The following is a 23,180-nucleotide window of genomic DNA, read 5'->3' on the forward strand; positions in this document are numbered from 1 at the left end:
GAAATATATCCAATATCGAAATCAAACAAAAACAAACAAATCGATTCGAAATTCAATTTTTCTCATTCGTTTTTCTCACTCGACGAAATTTCGATTAGATAAATAATCCAGACGACCATGATGATGATGATGATGATTCTTATCCCCGACAAAATGAAAAAACAGAACAGAAAAAATGTTTTTTGATAATTTCCAAGTGTGAACAATTTCAAATGATAATCAAAAAGAGAGAGAGAGAGAGAGAAGAGAGAAGAAAATGAAAATTTGATGAATGTTTATCTTCAGTTTTTCTAATTGATTGATAAGTAACAAAAAATTTGCTGTACTATTTTTTCTGATTTGATTGCCATTGATATTGGATTTGAACGTTTGGTGAGAAAATGAAAATATAAAACGGAAAAAAAATGTATCGAATTTATTCGATGGATGGATGGATGGATGGATTATCGGGATTTTTTTTTTCATTTCGTCATCGTTCGTTGTTGTTGCCTGGAAAAAACGGATTACATTTACACATTCCAGTAATCCAGTATTATCCAGTATTTTGTTTATTTATTTTTAATTTAGTTTTTTTGCTATTTTGAGGGCAGGGATATTTCCAATTTGTAATAATTTTTTTTCTTTGTTAATTTCAAAATTATTCTTGAGAAAAAATATTATCTTCATGAAACTTTAGTCGCCATCTGGTAGTGGAAAAAATGAAGTTGATTTTTTAAATTTTTTTGATTGATCGATCGATTGATTTGATAATTTTGTTTATTTGTGCAAATATATAAGGGTCTCTCTTGTGGCACACATCTCGATAATGATAATGATTAATTAATTAATTACAATTAACTAAATGATAATGATAATTACCGATCATTTCTTTTACATATAAATAAAAATTGGTAAATCAAGGGTTGATTTTTGCGATCATTTTTTTTCCAATTTGATAAAGTTATTCTTTGTTTTTCAAACATAATGATGCTGAATAAATTTTTGATTGTTTTATTGGTGATGTTGTTTTCGCCATTATCGATGATGGTATCGGGCTGGGATAATGGTTTAGCACGTCGACCACCAATGGGTTGGCTATCATGGATGAGATTTGCATGTGAAATTGATTGTCAAACATATCCGGATGAATGTATTAATGAAAAATTATATAAAGATATGATTGATCGTTTAGTTGATGATGGTTATCTTAAAGCCGGTTATCAATATGTTAATATTGATGATTGTTGGATGGCAATGCAACGTGATCCAAAAACATTTCGATTATTACCAAATCAAACAAGATTTCCATCCGGTATTGATGGATTAGCTGAATATGCACATTCAAAAAATGTTTTGCTTGGTTTATATGAAGATATTGGTACATTAACATGTGCCCGCTATCCAGGAACATATTATCAAGGTAAAGATCATACTTATATTGATGCCGAAACATTTTCCGATTGGAAAATTGATTCAATCAAAGTTGATGGTTGTTATGCTGATAATAAACAATTCAATATTACTTATGTTGAATATTCAAAAGCATTAAGCGAAGTTGGTAAGTTTTTTTTTCATTTGTTTTTTTTTGAACTTATTGAATGAATGAATTTTTTGTTTCATTTTCTGGTCCAGAACATAAAATCCTATATGGATGTAGTTGGCCATTTTTTAAACAAGATTTTTCCGATAATGATTATGAATTAATACGAAAAAGTTGTAATTTATGGCGACAATTTAATGATATCTTTGATTCCTATCAAAGTGTTAAAGGTATTATTGATTTGATGGGCAAACATAATGAACAATTTCGTCGTTATCATGGTCCTGGTGGTTGGTTTGATCCAGATATGTTGATTATTGGTAATTATGGTCTTTCATTGGAACAAAGTAAAACACAAATGGCATTTTGGTGTATGTGGTCAGCACCATTATTAATGTCAAATGATTTACGTTCCATAAGACCAGAAATGAAAGAAATTTTATTAAATAAAGAATTGATTGCAATCGATCAAGATCCATTAGGTATTATGGCGAAAAAAATTTCAATAGTATGTACATTTCATTTCATCTTTTTGATTGATTTCATTTGAAACTTTTTGATTGATTGATTGATTTTTCTTTCCAAATAGAAATCCAATTCGCATCAAGTTTGGGTAAAAAAATTATCCAAATCGAGTGATCATGATAAACATCATCCATATGCAATACTTTATTTTAATTCCGAACAATTAGGATCACCGAAATATGTAAATTTTTATCATTTTCTTTTAAAAAAGTGAAAAAAATTTTATCAATTTTTCTCTTTATCAATAGATTTCGTATCGATTATCATCATTGATCGATGATGATGAAGCAACAACAAACAAAACAATCGAATATGATGTATATGATTTATTTGGTAAAACGAAAAATGAATCATATTTGGAAACAATAAATTCAGAACAAAATCTTCGATTGAAAGTACCAACATCTGGTAGTGTAAGGATTGTTAAATTATTGCCAAAAAATATTTAAAATACGTCAGAAATTTTTTCTGATTTCGTCAAGTGGATCATTAATTAATGAATCAGAAAAAATTGATAAATTAATAAAAGATTTTTATCATTTTCTTTTGTTTTCGTTCGTTAATTGTTGAGGTATTTTTGATCACGCGGTTACAAAGATCAAATGACAATTGTCAATTGGAATTTTATCAATTTTTTTTTTTAAAATTAACGATGTTATTGATCTAATTTTTGATTGATTTTTTTTTGTTTTGAAAAAGGCGGATACCAGCAACAGTAAAGTATTTTATCTTCAAATTTGTTTTGTTTAAAATGATGATGATGATGATTAATCGAAGATCATTGACATAATCATCATAGTGATGATTTCTTATCAATTTTGAAACAACGATTTGTTTGGCATTGAACAAGACAAAAAAAAATTTTTTTTTGATATAAAAATGATTTGATTTAGTGGATGATTCGATCGATTGAATTTTTCTTCTTGTTGTCATTCATTTTTTTTTTTGGTTTGTTTGTATAACACTACATGACAAGTTGATAATCATTAATCAATGATTATAATGATGATGACGACGAAATTTATATTTTTGTTAATTTGTTTTGGTTATTTATTTACATCGATTTATGGTTTGGATAATGGTCTTGCACGTCGTCCACCAATGGGATGGCTATCATGGATGAGATTTGCATGTGAAATTGATTGTAAAACATATCCCGATGATTGTATTGATGAAAATCTTTATCGTAATATGATTGATCGAATTGTTGAGGATGGTTATCTTGAAGCCGGTTATAAATATGTTAATATTGATGATTGTTGGATGTCAATGCAACGTGATCCAAAAACATTACGATTATTACCAAATCAAACAAGATTTCCATCCGGTATTGATGAATTAGCAAAATATGCACATTCGAAAAATGTTTTACTTGGTATTTATGAAGATGTTGGTACAGAAACATGTGGTGGTTATCCTGGTACATATTTTAATTCAATTGATCATACATTTATTGATGCCGAAACATTTTCCGATTGGTCGATTGATTCATTAAAATTAGATGGTTGTTTTGCTAAAAATGATACATATAATTTTACATATCCAGAATATTCATATGCATTAGCAAATGTTGAACATCCAATTCTGTATGCATGTAGTTGGCCAGCATATTTAGCAAATATTACTGATGAAACATATTCAGATATTCGTCAATATTGTAATCTATGGCGTAATTATGGTGATATTGTTGATTCATATGAAAGTGTATTTGAAATTATTAAATATTATGGTGAAAATAATGAACAATTTCGTGAATATCATGGTCCTGGTGGTTGGTTTGATCCGGATATGTTAATTATCGGTAATAATGGTTTATCGTTGGAACAAAGTAAAACACAAATGGCATTTTGGTGTATGTGGTCAGCACCATTATTAATGTCAAACGATTTACGTTCCATTCGGCCAGAAATGAAAGAAATTTTATTAAATAAAGAATTGATTGCCATTGATCAAGATCCATTAGGTATTATGGCATCATTGGTCATACAAGTAAGTGTGTTCATCGAATTTTATTATTTCTAAAACAAAAAATTGTAATTAAAAATTTAAAAAATTAATCATTTAGAAACATAATTGGTCTATACAAGTATGGACAAAAAAATTATCACCAATAAATAATGATCATGATCATTATCGATTAAATCCATGGGCTATACTTTATTTTTATGGCAATCAATTAGGACCTGATCAATATGTATGTTAATTTGTAATTTGTTTGATAAATTGATTAATTAACGTTTTTTTTAAATTAATAATTACAGATGTCATATAAATTATCATCAATCATACCTGAATTGAATGAAACAATTAGCTATGATGTTTATGATTTATTTGCCAAAGATACAAATCATTCTTTTATTGGTACATTAAAACCACAACAATATCTTCGATTATTAGTACCAACTGCTGGTAGTGTACGATTAGTTAAATTAATTCCAAAAATTTAAAAAAATTTAAAAACAAAATTTAAAAATCAATTTAAAAAAATCAATAAAAAAAATCAAATTCGAACATCAAATAAATTTTGTTTACATTTCAAAAGATGGCGTTCCAAAATATTCGAACGTTACCCGAACGAATAAGGAGGGTAAAAAATGAAGAGAATGAAAGAAAAAAAAGTACCCGCCCGATTAAAAATTCGATAAGTAGTGGCATACGGTAACAGAGAGTAGATGTGGTGGTAGATGTGGTGATAGTGGCGGTGGATAACGGCGCCACCTTTCGGATTCAACCGGATCGGGTTTTTATATGATTCGGTTGAATGAGATGATATGAGCACACTTTTTATATGTTCGAATTGGTTAACGTATTCGGAAAAAAAAAGAAAAAGAAATCTCAATCAAAGTCGTCAAACTCTTCGTCTATTTTTCTTATTTTTTTTGCCATTAAAGAAAAAAAAATCTGTTCTTCAAGTTCTTGTTTTAACCAATTTTATTTTATTTTCCTTCATCATCATCATTTTGATCATCGTTCCGTCAGCATCATCATCATCTTGTTTGTTTGCTTGCTTGTTTGTAATATTATATACCGAGAGATATATATACAAAGAAAGAAAAGAAAAGAAAATTTTTGATTGTTGTATATGTGGCTTGTGTGTTTGATGATAATCATTTTTTTCTTTTTGTATGTCTGTGCGATGTGATGTTTTCAATATAGATAACCATAAGAAGAAATAACAACAACAAAAACAAAACAAGAAAACAAAAAATTAATAAATCATTATCATCGTTCTGTTTTTTTGATTTTTGATTTATTTTTCACTCTGTTTGTGCCACAAATCCATTTTTTTTTATTTCGTTTGTTTTGTTTTGTTTTCAGTGTCGAAAGGTTATTGATTTTTTTTTTTTGTTTTGTTTGGCAACCAGAAAAAAAACAGAAGATAAATTTAATTGAACTTTTTGCCGAATTATCCTGATATAAAATTGATTTGATTATTGAATGATTAATTGAATTTGATAAAAAAATACCGGAAATTAATCAAAATTTTTTGCAAAAAAAAAAAAAATGGATGGAAATTGTCAAGCATATCAATGTGTTAATGTTTATCAAACATCGGCTACATCAGAAAATTTAAGTAGGCATGAAATGCTTAATTGGGTTGATGAATCATTAGAAGCTGATTTTAAAAAAGTTGAAGAATTATGTTCAGGTTTGTATTATTTGTTTTGTTTTTTTTTGTAAAAATTTTATTTGAAAAAACAATTTTTTTTTTTTTGATTAGGTGCGGCTTATTGTCAATTTATGGATATGCTTTTTCCTGGATCGATTCAATTGAAAAAAGTTAAATTTCGTACCAATCTGGAACATGAATATATTCAAAATTTTAAACTATTACAAGCAGCATTTAAAAAAGTTGGCTGTGATAAGGTACAATTTATTATTTTGTTTTATTTTTTTCAAATGGATTGATTTTAATTAATTTTGATTTTTTCTAATAGGAAATAATGATCAATAAATTGGTCAAAGGACGATTTCAAGATAATTTTGAATTTTTGCAATGGTTTAAAAAATTTTTCGATGCAAATTATGATGGACGTGATTATAATCCATATGAAGCACGTGGACGACAACCAATGGGTTCAGCAAATGCTTCAAATCATTCTGCTTCTGGTATTGGTGGTGGTGGTCGAACAATTGGCATGATGAACAGTAAACCAGCTGTTGTTCAATCACATCAACCACGTGCATTTGTTCCAACAAACAATAAAATTGTCCAATCTTCTACACGACCATCCGGTTATTCGAATAATAATGTTCGAAAAAATGATATTGATACAGATGTAAAAAAATTGGATGAAAAGGTATGATTTGTAATTGGAAATCTGGATCTTAATCTCATTTATAAATTGTATCTTTTTTTTCCTATTTTAGATGAATGAATTATCCTTACTTAATGATACATTGGCACGTGAACGTAATTTTTATTTTAGTAAATTACGTGAAATTGAAGTATTATGTCAAAATGAATCAACAAATGAAGCCGAAAAAGAGATTAAAGATCAAATATTGAATATATTATATGCAGTTGAAGATGGATTTACATCACCAAATGCTGTTGCCGGTGATGATGATTATGATGTTGATCAATTGGCTGCTGAAGGAGAATATTAATTATTTTTTCCATCAATTCTGGACAACAATTTTTCTTCTCCACCAAACAAAACATACAAACAACAAGAAAATCTCGATTTTTAAAAAAAAATTTTCAAAGGCAATTTTCTCATAACATGAATCTATGGATTGATAATTGATAACACTTTATTTTTCATTTCTTTTTTCTTTTCTATAATGATTTTTTTATTACTTGAACTGGATTATTTTTCATCTTTTAACACACATACAACACACACCGCAAACATTACTCATTATTTTTTTTTTCTATATATTTCTCTTTCTCTCTTTGACATACACACCAACTAATCATTATTGAATTTAAAATTTAAAAACAGTTTTATAGATGTGAAAATAAATATATATTTAATAACATAACAACAGAGAAGGGATGTGGATGTTTCATTTTTCATTTATAAATATAACGTATACGAAAACAAAGTGCCTGATACATTCTTCGTACAATACGATCATCATTATTTGTTGATGTTGTTGTTGTTGATGATAATAATAATGGATAAAGATAATAACGAATTAATCTTATAGCTTGGCGACGTCTTTTTTGTTGACACCAACTATGACATAAATAGATTAAACAACGACAAACAAGATTAGGATCACCAAATATTAATGATAATTTCATCTGTTTCCATGATATTCGTTCAGCTTCATAAGCAAATTGTTGATTTTTATCACCAAGTGATGAATAAGCACCACCTAATGTTGATAACCATGATGATGATTCTTCTAAATCCATTCGTAATGTAACAAAATATTGTATTCGTTGACACCAATCTATATCGATATTTTGATAACGAATTGGATTCGGTGGATTATCTTGTAACCAACATTTGATTAATAAATTTAAATGATTATCGTCGGTAGAATATAATTTTGAAAGATTTTCCCGAAACAAGTTTACGATATGTTGAATAATGATTGAAACAATAAAGAAAATATATTAGCTGAAAACATTCGAATCGACAATCGATATGAATTATTGATAATCGATTATTTTTATCATTATCATTATCATCATCATCGATAAACCATCTATATGATAATTTTAATTTGGATGGAAATAAATTATTATTTGTTGAACATGATGATGATAATAATTTAGGAATCACACGAATCGATTTAATTTGTTGTTGTTGTTGTTGTTTGGTCATCATAATTCTCAATACAATTCTCAACGATAAACATTTTCGTTCGCATTACACATGGCCATATATTTTTGTTGGCAGATTTTATCGATAGATGGCCGTATCTATGAATCGGTTGGCATTGGCGGTTATTCATTCATTGAGTTTTGTTGTTTTTCATTTCGTTTCAACATCGTTAATTTGCATTTTCGGTGATCGTCAACAACAATAATGCCACCGAAACGAAAAAAGATTAAAACTGTACCAAAATCCGATGATGATAATGATGATGAACAACAATCTTCAACAATTTCAACGGAAAGCAATGATGATAATAATAATGATGAAAAAATGATGAAACCATTCAATTTAAAAATTATATCCTGGAATGTAAATGGTATTCGTGCTGCATTGAAAAATGGTTGCTTGAAATTTCTTGAATCTGAATCTTGCGATATTTTGGCTATTCAAGAAACCAAATGTAATGATAAAACATTTCCATTGGAATTGAAACAATGGCCAAAATTTCCATATAAATATTATGTTTCGTCTAAACAAGATGGTTATGCTGGTGTTGCATTATTTTCCAAACAAAAACCATTATCAGTTGAATATGGTATTGGTAAACGTGAATTTGATGATGAAGGTCGAATTATAACTGCTTATTATGATAATTTTATACTTGTCAATGCTTATGTTGTTAATGCTGGACAAGGATTAAAACGTTTGGATTTTAAACTTCGAAATTTGATCAAGATTTTCGTGAATATTTGAAAAAATTGGATGAACAAAAACCAGTTATCATTTGTGGCGATCTGAATTGTGCTCACAAAGAAATTGATTTAGAAAATCCAAAAACAAATACCAAAACAGCCGGTTTTACACCGGAAGAACGTTCCGATTTTGATTGTTTACTTAATTCGGGTTTTATTGATTCATTTCGTTTACTTTATCCAAATCAACGTAAATGTTATACATATTGGGGTTATCGTTTTAATTGTCGAACAAAAGATATTGGTTGGCGTTTAGATTATTTTCTTTTATCCAAACGTATTCGAAAAAAATCTAATCGATAATCGTATCTATAAACATATTATGGGTAGTGATCATTGTCCTATTGTTCTTTATTTGAATTTGTCTAATGATGATGATCAAAATGTTGATGATAATGATAATGATGAATAAAAGAATCTTGACAAAATCCATTTAATTCATTTTCAAAATCAATTTTGCGCGCGCAATCATCAGAACAAAAAAAAAAACATATGATGAATTGATATGTTCGATTTTCGTTAACAACAACATTCTTTTTGCGCATGTCATATTTATTTCAACAAAAAAAAAAAAAAAAATAGGAGGGAGTAGTGCATGCTTCACTGAGAAAACAAAAAACAATGATTATCACATGCGCATTATCAATTTGCCATGCAGGCAGTGCGCAATTCGAATCTTATTATTGAAAAAAAAATTAAATAAAATTTTTCCGATAGGCGGCATTACTATCACTCGCACACACACAAACCACTCGCATAAACGACGGATCGGGCCATACATTTTTTGGGAAAATAATGTTAACAAAAAAAAAAAAAAAAAATGATGTCGAACTCTGTATATGATCTCTATATGTTTGTTGTGTGCTGTGTTTTGCTGTGTTTTTTTTTTTTTTTTGGTGATTGAATCGTCGAGGTTTTTTTTATCGTTGATTTCAATTAATTCAACTTTTTTTTTTTAATAAGTTGCTGTCTCTCTTTGATCATTTTTTTTAAAAAAAAGAAAAAAGTTTTATTTGATTTAATTTGATTTAAGTTTTGCTGGTGTTTGAATTGTGTGTGTGTGTGTGTGGATGTTTCCTAAAATTATCTTCTTTTTTTTTTCGTTTTGTTTCGTTTTGTTGTTGTTGGCTCAAAACTTGGATTTTTTTGTTTGTTTTGTTTGTTTGTTGTTGTTTTAGCATCATCATTATCATTAGACTTTTACAAAATATAACAATAATAATCATATTGCCCAATGTGTGAGTTTTGTTTTTTTTTTGAATAGATGTTTATGTTTCTAAAAAATAAATTTCACTGTAATAGATATTGTTAATCAAATGTATGTTGAAAAATTTGAAATAAACAATATTCGACAAAAATATCATTTAATGAAAATTATTGAAAATTCTAAACGAAAACGAAGAAAAAGTATTCAAAGATAAAATCGATTCTTTCTTCTTTTTTTTTTTGTTGTTTGGTATTGGAAAATTGATTCTCAAAAAAAAATTAACTAATTTACATTGATTTCATTGAATCGAATGACCATATGAGTATGTTTGGTGTTTTTTGTTTCATAATTATTTTCATGTTTTTTCTCCTCTTATTCTTTGTTTAGAATCATCATAATGTCTTCATCAACGACAGTTTCGAATCCGGTTCCTCCACCGCAACCACCGCCACCATCTGCAAATGTTACAACACAACAAACAACAGTAACGAAAAATGATTTGAAACAAATTGGTATATGTTTACCAGCAAATACACCTATGGAAATTGCTACTAATACAGCTAATACATCAACAGGCCAATCATCATCATCATCATCATTAAATTTATCATATTCAAATGCAGCAAAAAATGTTGTTACAAATAATACAAATAATTTCTATACAACAGCAACAACAGCCGGCCAATTTCAAATGGGATCATTAAGTGTTATGGTAGCCAAATTGAATCCATCAACACGACAACAAACAGTCATATTACAACCACGTATTAATACAACACGTGGTACAACATTACAGATACAGAATTCTGTACGAAATTCAACTGGAAATTCATTGCCAAATTCACAGACAATATCGACAACATTTCCATCATCAAATTCATCAGCAATTTCTGTACGAACAAGAGTTATTAGTGGACAAGGAAATCATCCAAGTACGACAATACCATTGTTAAATCTTTCAACTGTAGCAGCTGCATCATCGGCCGTTGCTACTAGTGGTGGCCCACCAAACAATAATACAACATCAAATGTAACGACAAATTCAGTAAAACAGATGATTACCGGTCAGAAATTTATTACCGCAGGTAGTGTTGAAACGGTAAATCTAATGATTTCGAATCCGAATGAAGTTCGTAATCTGAAAACGAATGCACAAAATTCGGAAATAAAATCATTGTATAAGATTAATGGCCCAAAACAATTAACTGGATCGTCAACAGCAACTGCTGCATTGGTTACAGCACAAACAACACCAAAAATGATCAGTATAAATAATGCAAGTGGACATCAATCATGTCAAGCAACAGCAACACGTTTTGGAATTTTAAGCAGTAATGCTAATGCTAAATCAGCTGTAATAAATTTGCCAAAAAATTTTATTATAACACCAACAGGTGCTTCCGGTATCACTAATATGGTTAGTATTAGTTCGGCAAATTTTCCCGCCAATCGTATACCACTTTCAAGACAACAACATCATACAGTAACAACATTATCGGCTATTCATTCATCCAATTCATCGACATTACCATCATCATCAACAACGACGATAACAACAACAAATATGACAACAAAATCAACACCAACTACAATTTATACGGTGAATACAGCTAATCAAAATGCAACAAATGTATTAAATAATTCGAATATTATCACAACATTACAGCCGATTATGACTAATCATCAACAACAATCGAATAATAATCATCAAACATCGAATATTATATCATCATCAAATACAACATCTTCAATTGCTATTGCTAATATTAATAATAATAATACAACAGCAACAAAACAAGCAATGAATATTCAAACAATCAATAATAGTAATAATTTATCACCAATCAAATCAACGGCAACAAATTTATCATTTCCAATACAACAACAACATCATCATCATAATCAATCAATAACAACAACACCAAGTTCACCTAGGCCTCGAATATTAAGCCGTAAACGTACGATAAATGATTTACCAACATCGATTACAATTAAATCAAATAATAATAATAATAATTTACATAATACAAATGGATCGATAGCATTTATTACATCATCATCATCATCATCATCATCAAATGTCAATCATCATTCAACAATAACAACAACAACAACAAATCAACAACATCTTCCAACTATAATAACTAATGATAAATCATTAATAAATGTAAACATTATTGATACGAATAAAATTGAATCAAACAACAACAACAACAACAATAGCAGCATTACACAGAATTGTATCGAAATTAATAATAATAATAATAATTTTACATCGAGAAAGAAACCACGTAAACAATTATTAGAACCATTATCATCATCATCATCATTAAATAATAGAAATAAATTAAATATATCATCATCATCTGTTACTATTAATCATCATCATCATCAACAACAACAATTAATTAATGATCAACATAATAATAATAATCATCATCATTTATTAATTAATCAAAATAATAATAATAATAATCAACAACAACAGCAAAAACAATTATGTTTAAAAGAAACGGATTATAAAGATTTATACGAACAGCAGCAACAACAAACGAAAATTTCTATAAAGAAACCAAGATTATCGATTATAAATTATCATACAAATGGTAAATTACCACAATTTTCAAGCTATAATGATGTAAAACCAAAAAATGATAAAAAATTAACATTACAAGATTTATTGAATGATGTACGAAAACAAAATGAATGGAAAGATTTTATACTAACGGATCAATGTAAAAAATTAGCTGATGATGAAGAATCATTTACACAAAAACGATTAGAATTATTATTAACAAAATTGGAAAATGAAATTAGTCCATTTTCAAAATGTGCTGCAATGACAACATTATATGATGAAATTGATAATAATAATCAATCGCAACAACAACAACAACAATCGCAACAACAACGAACATCAACAAAAATAAATATAATTGATCGTAAATGTGTTCGTATCAATGATATAATACGTGCAAATATACAAAGATCAAAAGTTTTATGTGAACATTTTATTGATTGTAATCAAATTATACAACGTTTAACATATGAACATAAAGATAAAGTTACGAATCTATCAAAACGTTTAAATTGTAATATTAATAATAATAATAATAATTCATCAAATAATCATAATCATAAACGTACAAGCAGTAATAGTTTAAATAGTGGTTATTCAAAATAAATTTTATATAACCAAAAAAAAAAAAAAAAAAAAGTTATTATTTTCATCATCATCATCATCAATTCATTTTTTCTTTTGTTTGATTTTTCTCTCTTGCTTAATTTGTTTATTATCATCATTCATTCATTCATTCATATCATATCATATTTAGATTTATAAACAAAAACAAACAACAAAACTTATTTTTTAAAAATTAATAATATATTGATTCTCGCTGATTTATTATTATTATTATTTTCAACAAAAAAAAAAAATATGGAATGAAAAATATTCTTTTTACTTAAAACATACTCAACAAACAAACAACTTAACCCTTTCTTTCTCTCTTTTTTTTTGTCATTCATTTTATTCTTGTATGATACTTTTTTGTTTCCTTTTCGTCAACAACAACAACAACAAAAAACAATAAATGTTTATTTTGTTTTGTAAATAATATATTTTTTAAACATTTCGTTTTTCAATCATCATCATTTATTCATCAGAAAATTTGACCGGGCAATTTGTTTGTAAACAGAATTTTTTGGCTCTCGACATTGCTTTATTTTTTATTTTTGATTTTTGATTTTTGATTTTTGATTTTTGATTATATATTTAATAAAAATATTCATCGAATTGAATTTTTTGTTTTCATTCATTGATTATCTTGAATAATTAGCTGCGAACCTTTTTCACCTAACATAATTGTTGCAGCAATAATATGACCATTTGGTATTTCAGGTATAATTGATGCATCAATTACACGTAAATTATTAAAACCAATTACATGAAATTCTGGATCAACAACAGCCGCCGAATCATTTGCTAAACCCATACGTGCTGTACCGGCAAAATTATAATAACTTCGCGATAATTGTCTAATATGACAACGAAGATATATTTCACATAATGTTTCTGTTAAATTACAACCAGTTAATGGACATCCAGGTATTGGTGGAAATTGCATTACACCTGTTAATGGATAACGTTGAAGTGCACGAACAATAAATCTTGTTACATCTAATAATGCTTCAAAATCTGTTCGATTACTCAGGTAATTTGGATCGATTAATGGTGCTGATAATGGATTCGTAGCATTTAATCGTACTGTACCACGACTTGTTGGTCTTGCCAGTACTGGATCAATTGCCAAATAATAACCATCATTTGAATATGGTTGCCAATATTGTCTCCATTCATTTTGATTTGATGCATATTGCTCAACGGTTGCATTAAGATTATTGAAAAATTCAACAACTGAAATAATCATTGTATCGGGCCAATTGGTTCCATTTGGATTCACTGATGATGAATAATATGTTACACCATCAGCATGATGTGCCAATGGTCCAGATGCATTATGAAAATATTCATAAAGATTTGTTACATCAAATCGTGGATATGGATCAACTTGTCTCGTTGTTTGATTATCAATACGATAATATAATGGTACAAATACCTGATCCTGAAGATTATTACCAACAGGTAAATCTCTTACAACAGGTATATTTAATTCTTCCAAATGAATTCGTGGTCCAATTCCAGATAACATCAGTACTTGTGGTGTATTTATTGGACCAGCAGTTAAGATAATTTCATTATTTGCATACATATGATATTCAGTATTGTTACGTGTAAATACAACACCATGTGCATGTGAATTATTTGTTAATAAAATACGTTCAACAAATGCACGTGTTATAATTGTTAAACCTGATGTTTGATTAATTGATTCAATATAAGAATTTGCTGTTGTTGATTTAATACCAGTATCAGAATTATAAAACATTTGTGCAATTGCTGTACCGGATTGTGTTTGGCCATTCAAATCGATAGTTGGATAACCAAGACGATTCATTAACGAACGAAAATCTATAAGAACCGGATCAGGTTCAGTTTCAGTTGATACTGATACTAAACCACCTGAACGATGATAACCATTCGATTGTAATTGTTGATCGGTATTATTTTCATATGTTAAAAAATATGGTAAAACCATTTGCCATGTCATATTTGTTAGTCCATAACGTTGTGACCAATTATTATAATCATTCGGATTACCACGATTATATATACCCCATTGAGTTGTTGATGTACCACCAAGAACTTTACCTTTTGTTTTCAACAGATTATCAATCAATGGTACAATCAAGGGGATATAATCAACATACCTCTGGTAATGGTAAAATTCGGATATGCAAGACCAGCATAATGTTGTTGTTGAACATGATAATTCCAATCAAATTCACCACCAATCAAATATTGTGTATTACCAATCATATCAGTAATAACTGATTGTGGACCACCAGCTTCTAACATTAAAACTGTTGCATTTAATTCGGTAGTAAGACGATTTGCTAATATACAACCAACAGTACCACCACCAATAATAATAAAATCAAAATTTGATTCATTTACCGGTAATGGACCATTTACAAAATAATTATGATTAGTTTGACGACGTAATGCATAATAGGCAACTGTTAATAACATAACAGTCATTGATGCTGTTGCAGGTATCATCATCATTTTTGTTTGTTTGTTTGTTTGTTTCAAACTCAAAATCCAAAATGAAATGAAATGTTACCAAAATTCTGATGACAAAAAACTAAAACAAATTAAATTGAATTTTGTGATAAGGGTCATTTCAATATTTGAGTTTTTGTTTTGTTTTTTGATTTAAATATTTTTATTTCCAAATTTTTTTTTTTTTGTTTTGTTCATTTATAAAATAATAAATATATGTTGTTGTTGTTGTTTTCACAATTATTCAATTATCATCATGATGGTAATGAAGAAAAAAAACTGTTAATTATGCTGGTCATTCATTCTATTCATGTTTAGCATTGGCAATTAATTTGGATTTTAATTCACGAGTTTCATAGCTATTATCTTTACCGGCCAAACCAATTACACCACAAGCGGCTATTTTACCAGAATTTGTATAAGTCGGAAGAACAAGTGGTGATTGAACGCCACCATAACCACTACTAACACCAACAAGTGGTAACTGTGGTTGAGAATATCCTCCTGCACTTCGTCGATAGACTGATGGTGTTGGTGCTACATATGGAACCGGAACTGCAACTGGAATTGCCATTTGAACTAGGCCAACTGCACGACCTAATATTGAATCTTTATAGCCATATTTATCACATGTTACACCGATTGATGCATGTTTCAATTTGTTTACGAAAGCAACACCTTGATAATCACTTTTAACGGCACCTAATTCAATGATTGGAGCAGCAGGATTACGATAACCAATCGAACTATATCCGCCAAGTGCATTACAACCAGCTGTAATATCACCAGATGGATATAAATTCATCATAAATTTAGAATCTTTAGGCAAACCTAAATGATTAGAGAGAGAGAGAAAGAATTTAAGATATGCGAAAAACTATTCATCATCATCAACAATGATACTAACCGGAACAAACACCCGATATAAGCATATTATATGAATTAATTTCGGTCAAATATATTGTACATGAACATGGATAATGTGGATCCGAACAGAATACATTGACAACAGCAACAGGCATTGAATAATCATATTGGCTGGAATAATTATTATTTTGATAAACTGATGATGATGCTGCCGATGGATAATAATCCAATACTTGGTTTAAAACTTGTGTATAACCTAAAGTTGGTACAGCAGCAGGAGCAGCTGGCGGTGAATAAACAGGTGGTGCAGGTGAATAAACAGGAGCAGCCGGATATGCATAAGGATATTGAGCTGGTGGTGGATATCCGGCATATGATGATGCTGGTGGAGAAGAATATGAAGGAAGAGGAGGAGAATATGCAAGAACTGATGCTTGCGGTGCACCGGCCGAATATAGATTATATTTATTACGATCATCAACTTTGGTTGCATTTGTTGATGATATGGAAGAATTTCTAAAATTCAAATATGATTGACTTCCAGTTACTTCTTGTGCTAAATATCCTGGAATTACTTGGCTACGAAATGTTGGTGTTGAACGTATTCCGGTCAATGTTTCTAATTTATTAAATAATGAAAAAAAAGGATATGGAAGAAAATTATCATAATCATCATCATTCGAAATCTATTTATACCTCTTGATTCAAGAAGAGTAGAATTGGTGTTGGTATTTGGATCCGAATTCTCTGGAATCAATGTTGTCGATCCATTATCATTAATGTTTTCGGTTGAATTTTGTCGAAAATGTGGTACTAAAAGGATTGATTAAAATCTTTCTGGTAAATTGTTTCTGCAAAAAAAACTTACTAAATTTTCCTTTTGGTTGTGAATCGATTCGATAATGGCCAGGATATGGCATAGGTGGTGCCGGTGCATAACCAGAATTTAATAATGGTTGTGCTTGTGGTGCTGCACCATAACCATAACCGGATGCAACTGGTTGTACTGGAGCAGCAGCATATTCATCAGCAGCTACGGCAACAGGTTGTATTTTGGGTTTTTTAATTTTCAATTTTTTAACCGGTTTTACTTCGACAACAGGTTGTGCAACAGTTTCATATTCTGATTCTTGAACCGGTATGGCTAAAAGTTTTTTGCTTTCATCTTTTTTACCACCCAATTTTCCCAAAAGTTTTTTAGGTGGTAATTTTATCTTTTTTTCTTCTTCATATTCATCTTCAACGTATTCATCTTCTTTGGCTAATAAATGTTTACCTTTACCAAAAAATGAACCAAAATCACTGAAAAATGATCGATGTGATGTTCCATCATTATTATCATTATTATCAACATTGCCTGTTTCGTCATTGGTTCCGGTTTGATTTGCTTCATCGGCAACAGTTCGTTCAGAAATATCATCAACATTAGTATCAGCGACATTTGTTATCATCGGTTGATTTGGTGTCGACGACGACGAAGATGATGATGACCAAAATTGTTGTTGTGTATGATCGACTGATGATGATGATGGTGGTTGAGTTTGATTAACCATCGACGTTCCTGTAAATTGTTGTCGATATAATGGCTGCTGTTGATATGATGATGATGATGATGACATACGCCAATGGCTTGGTGTATGTGGTATCGGTATTGCTAAAAGATAACGAAAATTCCATCAAATTAAAATTGGTGATTCTCAAATTCCAACCAAAAAAAAAAACTTACTATGATTTAAAATTAATGGTGTTCCATAATAAACACTTGGTCCTCTCATCAGTGTGGCTAGAAAATCATCATCATCATCATTATCATTCGAACATTTTATCATCATTTGGAAACTTACTGGCATTATTAATTGGTGCACGAAACAAAGATGATGCGGATGATGCAGATGAATGAAACAATGGTTGTGCAATTGTAGGTTTTACTAAACGACCTGAAACAACTAAATGTGGTGGCTGTGGTGATATTGTACCATTTAACATTAATGGTTGTGAAGAATTAAGATTCATTGATGGTGTTGTCGATTGTTGACCATCATTATTATCATCATTATTGTTTGTAGCCAGATTTGTGGTCGTCGTCGTCGTCGTCGTTGATGATGATGATGAGGATCCAACATTATCATCATTTTGTTCATTCGAATTACGTAATTGATCAGTGGAAGATATACCACCCCATGCTTTTAATTGTTTATTCGGAATAGCAGCGGATGATGAATGGAATAACAATATCGAAACAATCATTACTATCGATAATATCGATAGTAATCGATTATGATTCCGATCAATCGAAAGAATCGATGTCATTTTTTTTTTGTTCCAAAAACCAATAGAATTATTTTAGAAGCAGAATGATTGATTGAACAAGAGGAAAAGAGAAAGTCTTTAGTGAACAACAAATAATTTAGTGATTCATTGATTCATTGGAAACAAACCATAGAAGCAATACGAAAAAAGTAACGCAAAATGAAACATAAAACACCACCCATCAACAAAAAAAAACTTTGGCTATTTTCTTGCAAGGATCTTCAGTTTTTTTTCGAATATTAAGCAAAAAAAACGAATTGACTTTGATGATGATAATAAATCTGCTTTGATGGACATAATTTGTTGATTGAATTTGATTGAAATTGGTAAATTGAATGAATAACAATAAAAATTTTGCAAACATTTGCATTTTTTTTTTTATTGAACAAAAAAAAAAAACAAACATTGCAGAAAAATAACGGAAAATTTTTTTTCACTAAAAAATCAAATCAATTTGGCTGATGGTTGTTCGCGTTGCTGAACTAAGCGCAAAATTTTTTACAGGCAATGAAATTAATCAATCGATCGAATCGAATCATATCATCATCAAAAAACAAAAAATTTAATAAATTGCTATTTCGGCTGGAATTGCACTAGAATTATCAGTTCTATATGTTTCTTCTGTACCATAATAACTGATTTTTATATTTCCACCATCGTATACACCGTCGGTTTGTGGTAAAGAATATGCGGCACCAGAATATGATGTTTGTTGCGGTAGTTGTTGTTGATATGGTGATTGTGGTTGTGGAATTGCATAATGATACATTGGCGGTGGTGATATAGGAGCAGCAGCAGCTATTTCAGCCATTGGATTCATTACCATTGATGAACCAGCATTAGCATAATGTTGTGCATAAGAATTCAATTGCGGAACAAGATTTTGATAATATCTAATCATTTGTCTTGCATGTTCCAATTCTTTCATACTGGATTCCATTTGTGATTGTGCAGCCATTAGTTTCATTTGACTATCATTTAAATCAGTTTTGGCTGATTTTGTCAGATCTTTTGCCATATTATCATAATTATTTGTAGAACGACCATCATATGGTTTACCATTACAAACTTCAATATCTAATAATCATGATTGGAATCAGATTAATTGTATAGATTGATCAGATTAGATAAGAAAAGAAAACAAAAAACTTACATCGATAAATAATTTTAGGTTCATTATTAGTAGGATTTACGTAGCTTGCTGAATTTGTTTGACTTTGATATGCAGAATAATCGGTTTTTGGTTGTAATAATGGTGGAACATTTGTTGCATAAATTCTCATTGGAATTTTTGGCCGTTCATATGAAATCAATGGCGGTTGAGTATTGTATTGTCCAGCACCAGTATTGTTTACCTGTTGAACAGGTTTAGGTGATCCATAAGTCATATAGGATGTTAGATTCGGTGATTGTTGTTGACCGGTTGTTGTCGTTGTTGAATAATTGGCAATCTGACCACTGTAAACGGTAGCAGATGGTGATGATAATGGTAATGGTACTTGTGGTGTTGAATAATTTTTCATTGGCAATGGTGGAGGTGGTAACGGACGATATGAATTGGATGTCACAGGCAAAGGATATGGCGCTTGTGCAGCTGCAGGTGCTGTATAATTCATATAAGTCATCGGTTTTGCCATTACTCGAACATTTTCAACAGGTCGGCTGTTTGGATTCGGTTTTTTCATATAAGTTTGTACGACAAATGGTCGTGCATTGGCCATCGGTATCGGTGTGGATGCCGATGGTAACTGATATTGACCTTGACGTCTTCGTACAATTGTCTGATCGGAAATGTTTGTCTCAACCGTACGATTCATTTGTATGCCAGGCATTTCTGTTTGATTGAATTTTGAAATTAGATTGAATCAAAAACATAAACAAAACAAAATCAATCAAACAAACCTAATGTAAAACTCATATTTTTATTTTTCAATTCACCCAATGATATTGGTGTTGAACCTAATTGTTGACGAATTTGTTCAACAACTTGTTGTCCAATTTGTTCTGGTTGATTTGGTACAACAAATTGTATATCCAATGGATTAATCATTAATGAATCGATCATCATTTGATCATGATCTGATGTCAGTGATGGTGATGAATTGACCGATGTAAAAGCATTGGCCATCGATTGATTTTGTCCAATTAGATTTAATCGAATTGCCGGATTGATTGCCGAATTGTTAATCGAAGATGGCTGCTGTTGTTGACTATTTGGCCATATCATTTGTGATATGGTTGCCATTGTCGGGCTACAATTATCAATCATTATCATCATTGTTCCTGTCGAAAAAAACAAAACAAAAAAATTCAATGATCAAATGACAATATTCCGAATAGAAAAACATTACCCAAACAGATCCATAATGACAACTTGTTGCTTATTCGATTTGTAAACATCATTATTTGTTATGTTCAATGTTTTGCTATGTTGTGGTTCGAGTAATAAAATGTTAATTATGAATATATGAAAGTGGATATGAAATATTGATTGATTGATTTTTTCCTTGATTAATCAATCGATTATCATCAAAAAAAAGATGCCTACATTTGCAAAAACCAATCAATCGAATAAACTCAATCGTGATTCATTCATAAAAGTCGTTATGTTTCCGTATCCTATTCGGTTGTGGTAATAATGATTTGTGAGCAAAAAAGCAAAATCATTTTGCAATCGAAAATAGCTAATCTTGATTGTTTTTTTTTGTGATGACAATGTAAGTAAAGATTTTAAAACTCATTGTAAAATTGATTGCCAATGATTATCTTTTAAATTTATTTTATTTCAGGTTTTTCATCAATTAGGATTTGTTATTGTTTACCGCTGTAAAGATTATTACAAAGAAATTGAAATTTTTTTTTTAATTTAGGATAAATAAAATTTATTGTATAAAATTTTCGTTACAAAAATTGAAAATAACTATTTAATTAATTAATTTTAAGATTTTTTTTTTATTGAAATCTTTGTTCTGAAAAAAATTTGTTTTTTTTATTGTATAAATAGATTTGAAATATTGGTTCCAGATTTCATTCCGAATATATTTCGAGTTTATTTATAGGCGGCATATTTAGGTGCTGGTGGTGGGGGTGGAGCGTATGCTGGTGGTGGGGGTGGTGGTGCGTATGCTGGTGGTGGGGGTGGTGGAGCATAAGCTGGTGCTGGTGCTGGGGCATAAGCTGGTGCTGGTGCTGGAGCATAAGCTGGTGCTGGTGCTGGGGCATAAGCTGGTGCTGGTGCTGGAGCATATGCTGGTGCTGGAGCTGGAGCATATGATGGTGCTGGTGCTTCATATGCTGGTGGGGGTGGTGCGTATGCTGGTGGTGGTGGTGGTGGAGCATAGGCTGGTGGTGGTGGTGGTGCATATTCAGCAGCCGGGCTAGTGCAAATGCAAATTCCAGGATCTAAAAAAGCGGAAATGAATGAATGGATTTGACAAAAAAGAAAATTATATTCCTGAACTTACCAGCGTAAGCAGGTGCTGGAGGTGGTGGTGCATATGCTGGGGCTGGTGGTGGAGCATAGGCAGGTGGTGGGGGTGGGGCATAGGCTGGAGCTGGTGCTGGAGCATATGCTGGTGCAGGTGCTGGAGCGTAAGCTGGTGCTGGTGCTGGAGCATAAGCTGGTGGTGGTGGTGGTGGAGCATAGGCAGGTGGTGGTGGTGGGGCATAAGCTGGTGCTGGTGCTGGAGCGTAAGCTGGTGCTGGTGCTGGAGCATAACCATAATTTCTCAAATCAGTTGAATCTTTGCCATCGGCAGTTTCATTTGCCTGTCTCATAAAAACTCTACCTGTAAAAATGGAATGAAAACAAACAATTATAGTGGAAAAAATGTCATAGAATTGAATAAATTCAATACATACTGGAGATTGTTTTGTTCATTGCTATTTCGAGATGTCCAAAAATCAACAAAAAAAACAAATGATTGTCATTAATATTCGAAGATTATCCAAATGAATCAATCAATGGTATACTTACGGCCACCCACTTGTGCTGAAGCCATACCGGCCACCATTAAGGTGGCGATAATAATACGGAACATCATTATGTTCGGGAAAATGTTCGGGACGAAGCCGGGAAAAAAATGAATCAAAATTCTTTTTTAGCAAGTTAGCTTCTTTTTTTTGATGGCTGTAGGATTTTGTTTGGTTGTTTATTTTTCACCAGATTTGCTTCGATGATTCGAATGATTTTCAACAACGGAATAGTCAGGATATTTATATGAAAATTGAATCAAACAAAAAATTTAAGAAAAAATCTTGATTTCACCCGAAGAAGTGACAAAAAACGCTTAAATGCTTGCATCAGCATTGTCCAAAACCAAAAAAGTGTTTGCCATTTGATAATGATGATAGTTTGCTGATTCTTGAATTTACTTTTTTTTGCAAACCAAAAAAAAAAAATCGATTGATTGACAATCTTATTATCGAACTCGAAACGAACGATCAATTTTTCTTTCACTCTTTGGGTACGTATAAAAATGATATGAGATTCTTTTCGCGGAATTTTAAAAATTTAAATTTTTTTTCGATATCGATA

The 23,180-nt window shown here is 30.3% G+C and overlaps 10 protein-coding genes and 1 long non-coding RNA gene across 13 annotated transcripts; 5 read left to right on the forward strand and 6 right to left on the reverse strand.

Moving 5' to 3' along the window:
• Positions 1-738: 738 nt before the first annotated feature.
• Positions 739-4,714, reverse strand: LOC113792269 (uncharacterized). Of its 2 annotated transcripts, none has more exons than XR_003474796.2 (3): positions 4,577-4,714; positions 4,334-4,450; positions 739-4,062 (listed from the first exon to the last, which is right to left on the reverse strand). It is a non-coding gene; the product is annotated as an uncharacterized LOC113792269 (long non-coding RNA). The 2 variants fall into 2 exon arrangements; XR_012846723.1 differs by lacking the exon at positions 4,577-4,714 and having other exon boundaries at positions 739-798; positions 859-4,062; positions 4,334-4,445.
• LOC113792265 (alpha-N-acetylgalactosaminidase-like) lies at positions 964-2,588 on the forward strand. The gene is made up of 4 exons (XM_075822342.1): positions 964-1,537; positions 1,612-2,027; positions 2,109-2,225; positions 2,293-2,588. The coding sequence occupies exons 1-4, from the start codon at positions 964-966 to the stop codon at positions 2,491-2,493; spliced, it is 1,308 nt and encodes a 435-aa protein (XP_075678457.1). The 3' UTR covers positions 2,494-2,588.
• On the forward strand, positions 3,038-4,566 carry LOC113792266 (alpha-N-acetylgalactosaminidase-like). The gene is made up of 3 exons (XM_027342184.2): positions 3,038-4,033; positions 4,110-4,238; positions 4,306-4,566. Exons 1-3 carry the CDS (start codon positions 3,038-3,040, stop codon positions 4,489-4,491), a joined length of 1,311 nt encoding a protein of 436 aa, XP_027197985.2. The 3' UTR covers positions 4,492-4,566.
• A 726-nt stretch (positions 4,715-5,440) lies between the features above and the next one.
• Positions 5,441-7,043, forward strand: Eb1 (microtubule-associated protein RP/EB family member 1). The gene is made up of 4 exons (XM_027342185.2): positions 5,441-5,693; positions 5,766-5,911; positions 5,983-6,345; positions 6,416-7,043. The coding sequence occupies exons 1-4, from the start codon at positions 5,549-5,551 to the stop codon at positions 6,653-6,655; spliced, it is 894 nt and encodes a 297-aa protein (XP_027197986.1). The 5' UTR covers positions 5,441-5,548; the 3' UTR covers positions 6,656-7,043.
• Positions 6,216-7,680, reverse strand: LOC113792268 (uncharacterized protein F58A4.6). Its single transcript, XM_027342186.2, has one exon. It carries the CDS (start codon positions 7,410-7,412, stop codon positions 7,065-7,067), a length of 348 nt encoding a protein of 115 aa, XP_027197987.2. The 5' UTR covers positions 7,413-7,680; the 3' UTR covers positions 6,216-7,064.
• A 351-nt stretch (positions 7,681-8,031) lies between these two features.
• On the forward strand, positions 8,032-9,005 carry LOC113792275 (exodeoxyribonuclease-like). The gene is given in 3 exon segments (XM_027342192.2): positions 8,032-8,541; positions 8,544-8,855; positions 8,857-9,005. Coding segments are annotated over 3 exon segments (951 nt in total). The 3' UTR covers positions 8,986-9,005.
• Positions 9,006-9,441: 436 nt separating this feature from the next.
• On the forward strand, positions 9,442-12,992 carry LOC113792264 (uncharacterized). 2 transcript variants are annotated; one of them, XM_075822304.1, is made up of 3 exons: positions 9,442-9,811; positions 9,876-10,102; positions 10,168-12,990. In XM_075822304.1, exon 3 carries the CDS (start codon positions 10,178-10,180, stop codon positions 12,962-12,964), a length of 2,787 nt encoding a protein of 928 aa, XP_075678419.1. In that variant the 5' UTR covers positions 9,442-9,811; positions 9,876-10,102; positions 10,168-10,177; the 3' UTR covers positions 12,965-12,990. The 2 variants fall into 2 exon arrangements, with proteins under 2 accessions (XP_075678419.1, XP_027197982.2); XM_027342181.2 differs by lacking the exon at positions 9,876-10,102 and having other exon boundaries at positions 10,168-12,992.
• A 420-nt stretch (positions 12,993-13,412) lies between these two features.
• Positions 13,413-15,538, reverse strand: LOC113792196 (4-pyridoxate dehydrogenase-like). Its single transcript, XM_027342105.2, has 2 exons — positions 15,112-15,538; positions 13,413-15,052 (listed from the first exon to the last, which is right to left on the reverse strand). Exons 1-2 carry the CDS (start codon positions 15,467-15,469, stop codon positions 13,596-13,598), a joined length of 1,815 nt encoding a protein of 604 aa, XP_027197906.2. The 5' UTR covers positions 15,470-15,538; the 3' UTR covers positions 13,413-13,595.
• A 145-nt stretch (positions 15,539-15,683) lies between these two features.
• On the reverse strand, positions 15,684-18,821 carry LOC113792180 (uncharacterized). Its single transcript, XM_027342084.2, has 6 exons — positions 18,178-18,821; positions 18,060-18,116; positions 17,202-17,987; positions 17,030-17,146; positions 16,374-16,952; positions 15,684-16,297 (listed from the first exon to the last, which is right to left on the reverse strand). The coding sequence occupies exons 1-6, from the start codon at positions 18,641-18,643 to the stop codon at positions 15,771-15,773; spliced, it is 2,532 nt and encodes an 843-aa protein (XP_027197885.2). The 5' UTR covers positions 18,644-18,821; the 3' UTR covers positions 15,684-15,770.
• Positions 18,822-19,183: 362 nt separating this feature from the next.
• On the reverse strand, positions 19,184-21,141 carry LOC113792207 (uncharacterized). Its single transcript, XM_027342118.1, has 4 exons — positions 20,995-21,141; positions 20,546-20,926; positions 19,797-20,477; positions 19,184-19,720 (listed from the first exon to the last, which is right to left on the reverse strand). The coding sequence occupies exons 1-4, from the start codon at positions 21,044-21,046 to the stop codon at positions 19,206-19,208; spliced, it is 1,629 nt and encodes a 542-aa protein (XP_027197919.1). The 5' UTR covers positions 21,047-21,141; the 3' UTR covers positions 19,184-19,205.
• Positions 21,142-21,575: 434 nt separating this feature from the next.
• LOC113792241 (uncharacterized) lies at positions 21,576-22,851 on the reverse strand. The gene is made up of 4 exons (XM_027342153.2): positions 22,620-22,851; positions 22,505-22,525; positions 22,108-22,431; positions 21,576-22,045 (listed from the first exon to the last, which is right to left on the reverse strand). The coding sequence occupies exons 1-4, from the start codon at positions 22,684-22,686 to the stop codon at positions 21,693-21,695; spliced, it is 765 nt and encodes a 254-aa protein (XP_027197954.2). The 5' UTR covers positions 22,687-22,851; the 3' UTR covers positions 21,576-21,692.
• Positions 22,852-23,180: the final 329 nt, after the last annotated feature.

The sequence above is a fragment of the Dermatophagoides pteronyssinus genome, unplaced genomic scaffold, assembly GCF_027571235.1.
Source record: "Dermatophagoides pteronyssinus isolate colony J.1.1.1.1 unplaced genomic scaffold, Derpt_VIB-CSIC_2022.12 sq0016, whole genome shotgun sequence".
Lineage (NCBI taxonomy): Eukaryota > Metazoa > Arthropoda > Arachnida > Sarcoptiformes > Pyroglyphidae > Dermatophagoides > Dermatophagoides pteronyssinus.

Excerpts from the sequence above, each read along its gene's own strand:
- LOC113792265 (XM_075822342.1), top strand. The coding sequence starts at position 964 with ATGATGCTGAATAAATTTTTGATTGTTTTATTGGTGATGTTGTTTTCG. Across the intron at positions 1,538-1,611 it reads AAAAGCATTAAGCGAAGTTG|AACATAAAATCCTATATGGA; the intron begins GTAAGTTTTTTT and ends TTTCTGGTCCAG. Across the intron at positions 2,028-2,108 it reads TGGCGAAAAAAATTTCAATA|AAATCCAATTCGCATCAAGT; the intron begins GTATGTACATTT and ends CTTTCCAAATAG.
- LOC113792266 (XM_027342184.2), top strand. The coding sequence starts at position 3,038 with ATGATTATAATGATGATGACGACGAAATTTATATTTTTGTTAATTTGT. Across the intron at positions 4,034-4,109 it reads TGGCATCATTGGTCATACAA|AAACATAATTGGTCTATACA; the intron begins GTAAGTGTGTTC and ends TTAATCATTTAG. Across the intron at positions 4,239-4,305 it reads AATTAGGACCTGATCAATAT|ATGTCATATAAATTATCATC; the intron begins GTATGTTAATTT and ends TAATAATTACAG.
- Eb1 (XM_027342185.2), top strand. The coding sequence starts at position 5,549 with ATGGATGGAAATTGTCAAGCATATCAATGTGTTAATGTTTATCAAACA. Across the intron at positions 5,694-5,765 it reads AGTTGAAGAATTATGTTCAG|GTGCGGCTTATTGTCAATTT; the intron begins GTTTGTATTATT and ends TTTTTTGATTAG. Across the intron at positions 6,346-6,415 it reads TAAAAAAATTGGATGAAAAG|ATGAATGAATTATCCTTACT; the intron begins GTATGATTTGTA and ends TTCCTATTTTAG.
- LOC113792268 (XM_027342186.2), bottom strand. The coding sequence starts at position 7,412 with ATGGATTTAGAAGAATCATCATCATGGTTATCAACATTAGGTGGTGCT.
- LOC113792264 (XM_027342181.2), top strand. The coding sequence starts at position 10,178 with ATGTCTTCATCAACGACAGTTTCGAATCCGGTTCCTCCACCGCAACCA.
- LOC113792196 (XM_027342105.2), bottom strand. The coding sequence starts at position 15,469 with ATGATGATGATACCTGCAACAGCATCAATGACTGTTATGTTATTAACA. Across the intron at positions 15,053-15,111 it reads GAATTTTACCATTACCAGAG|GTAAAGTTCTTGGTGGTACA; the intron begins GTATGTTGATTA and ends TGAAAACAAAAG.
- LOC113792180 (XM_027342084.2), bottom strand. The coding sequence starts at position 18,643 with ATGACATCGATTCTTTCGATTGATCGGAATCATAATCGATTACTATCG. Across the intron at positions 17,147-17,201 it reads ACAACCAAAAGGAAAATTTA|TACCACATTTTCGACAAAAT; the intron begins GTAAGTTTTTTT and ends CAATCCTTTTAG. Across the intron at positions 16,953-17,029 it reads TACTCTTCTTGAATCAAGAG|AAACATTGACCGGAATACGT; the intron begins GTATAAATAGAT and ends TTAATAAATTAG.
- LOC113792207 (XM_027342118.1), bottom strand. The coding sequence starts at position 21,046 with ATGATGTTTACAAATCGAATAAGCAACAAGTTGTCATTATGGATCTGT. Across the intron at positions 20,927-20,994 it reads GTCATTATGGATCTGTTTGG|GAACAATGATGATAATGATT; the intron begins GTAATGTTTTTC and ends TTTTTTCGACAG. Across the intron at positions 19,721-19,796 it reads ACCTAAAATTATTTATCGAT|ATATTGAAGTTTGTAATGGT; the intron begins GTAAGTTTTTTG and ends CATGATTATTAG.
- LOC113792241 (XM_027342153.2), bottom strand. The coding sequence starts at position 22,686 with ATGATGTTCCGTATTATTATCGCCACCTTAATGGTGGCCGGTATGGCT. Across the intron at positions 22,526-22,619 it reads TTCAGCACAAGTGGGTGGCC|CAATGAACAAAACAATCTCC; the intron begins GTAAGTATACCA and ends ATCTCGAAATAG. Across the intron at positions 22,432-22,504 it reads AATGAACAAAACAATCTCCA|GTAGAGTTTTTATGAGACAG; the intron begins GTATGTATTGAA and ends CCATTTTTACAG.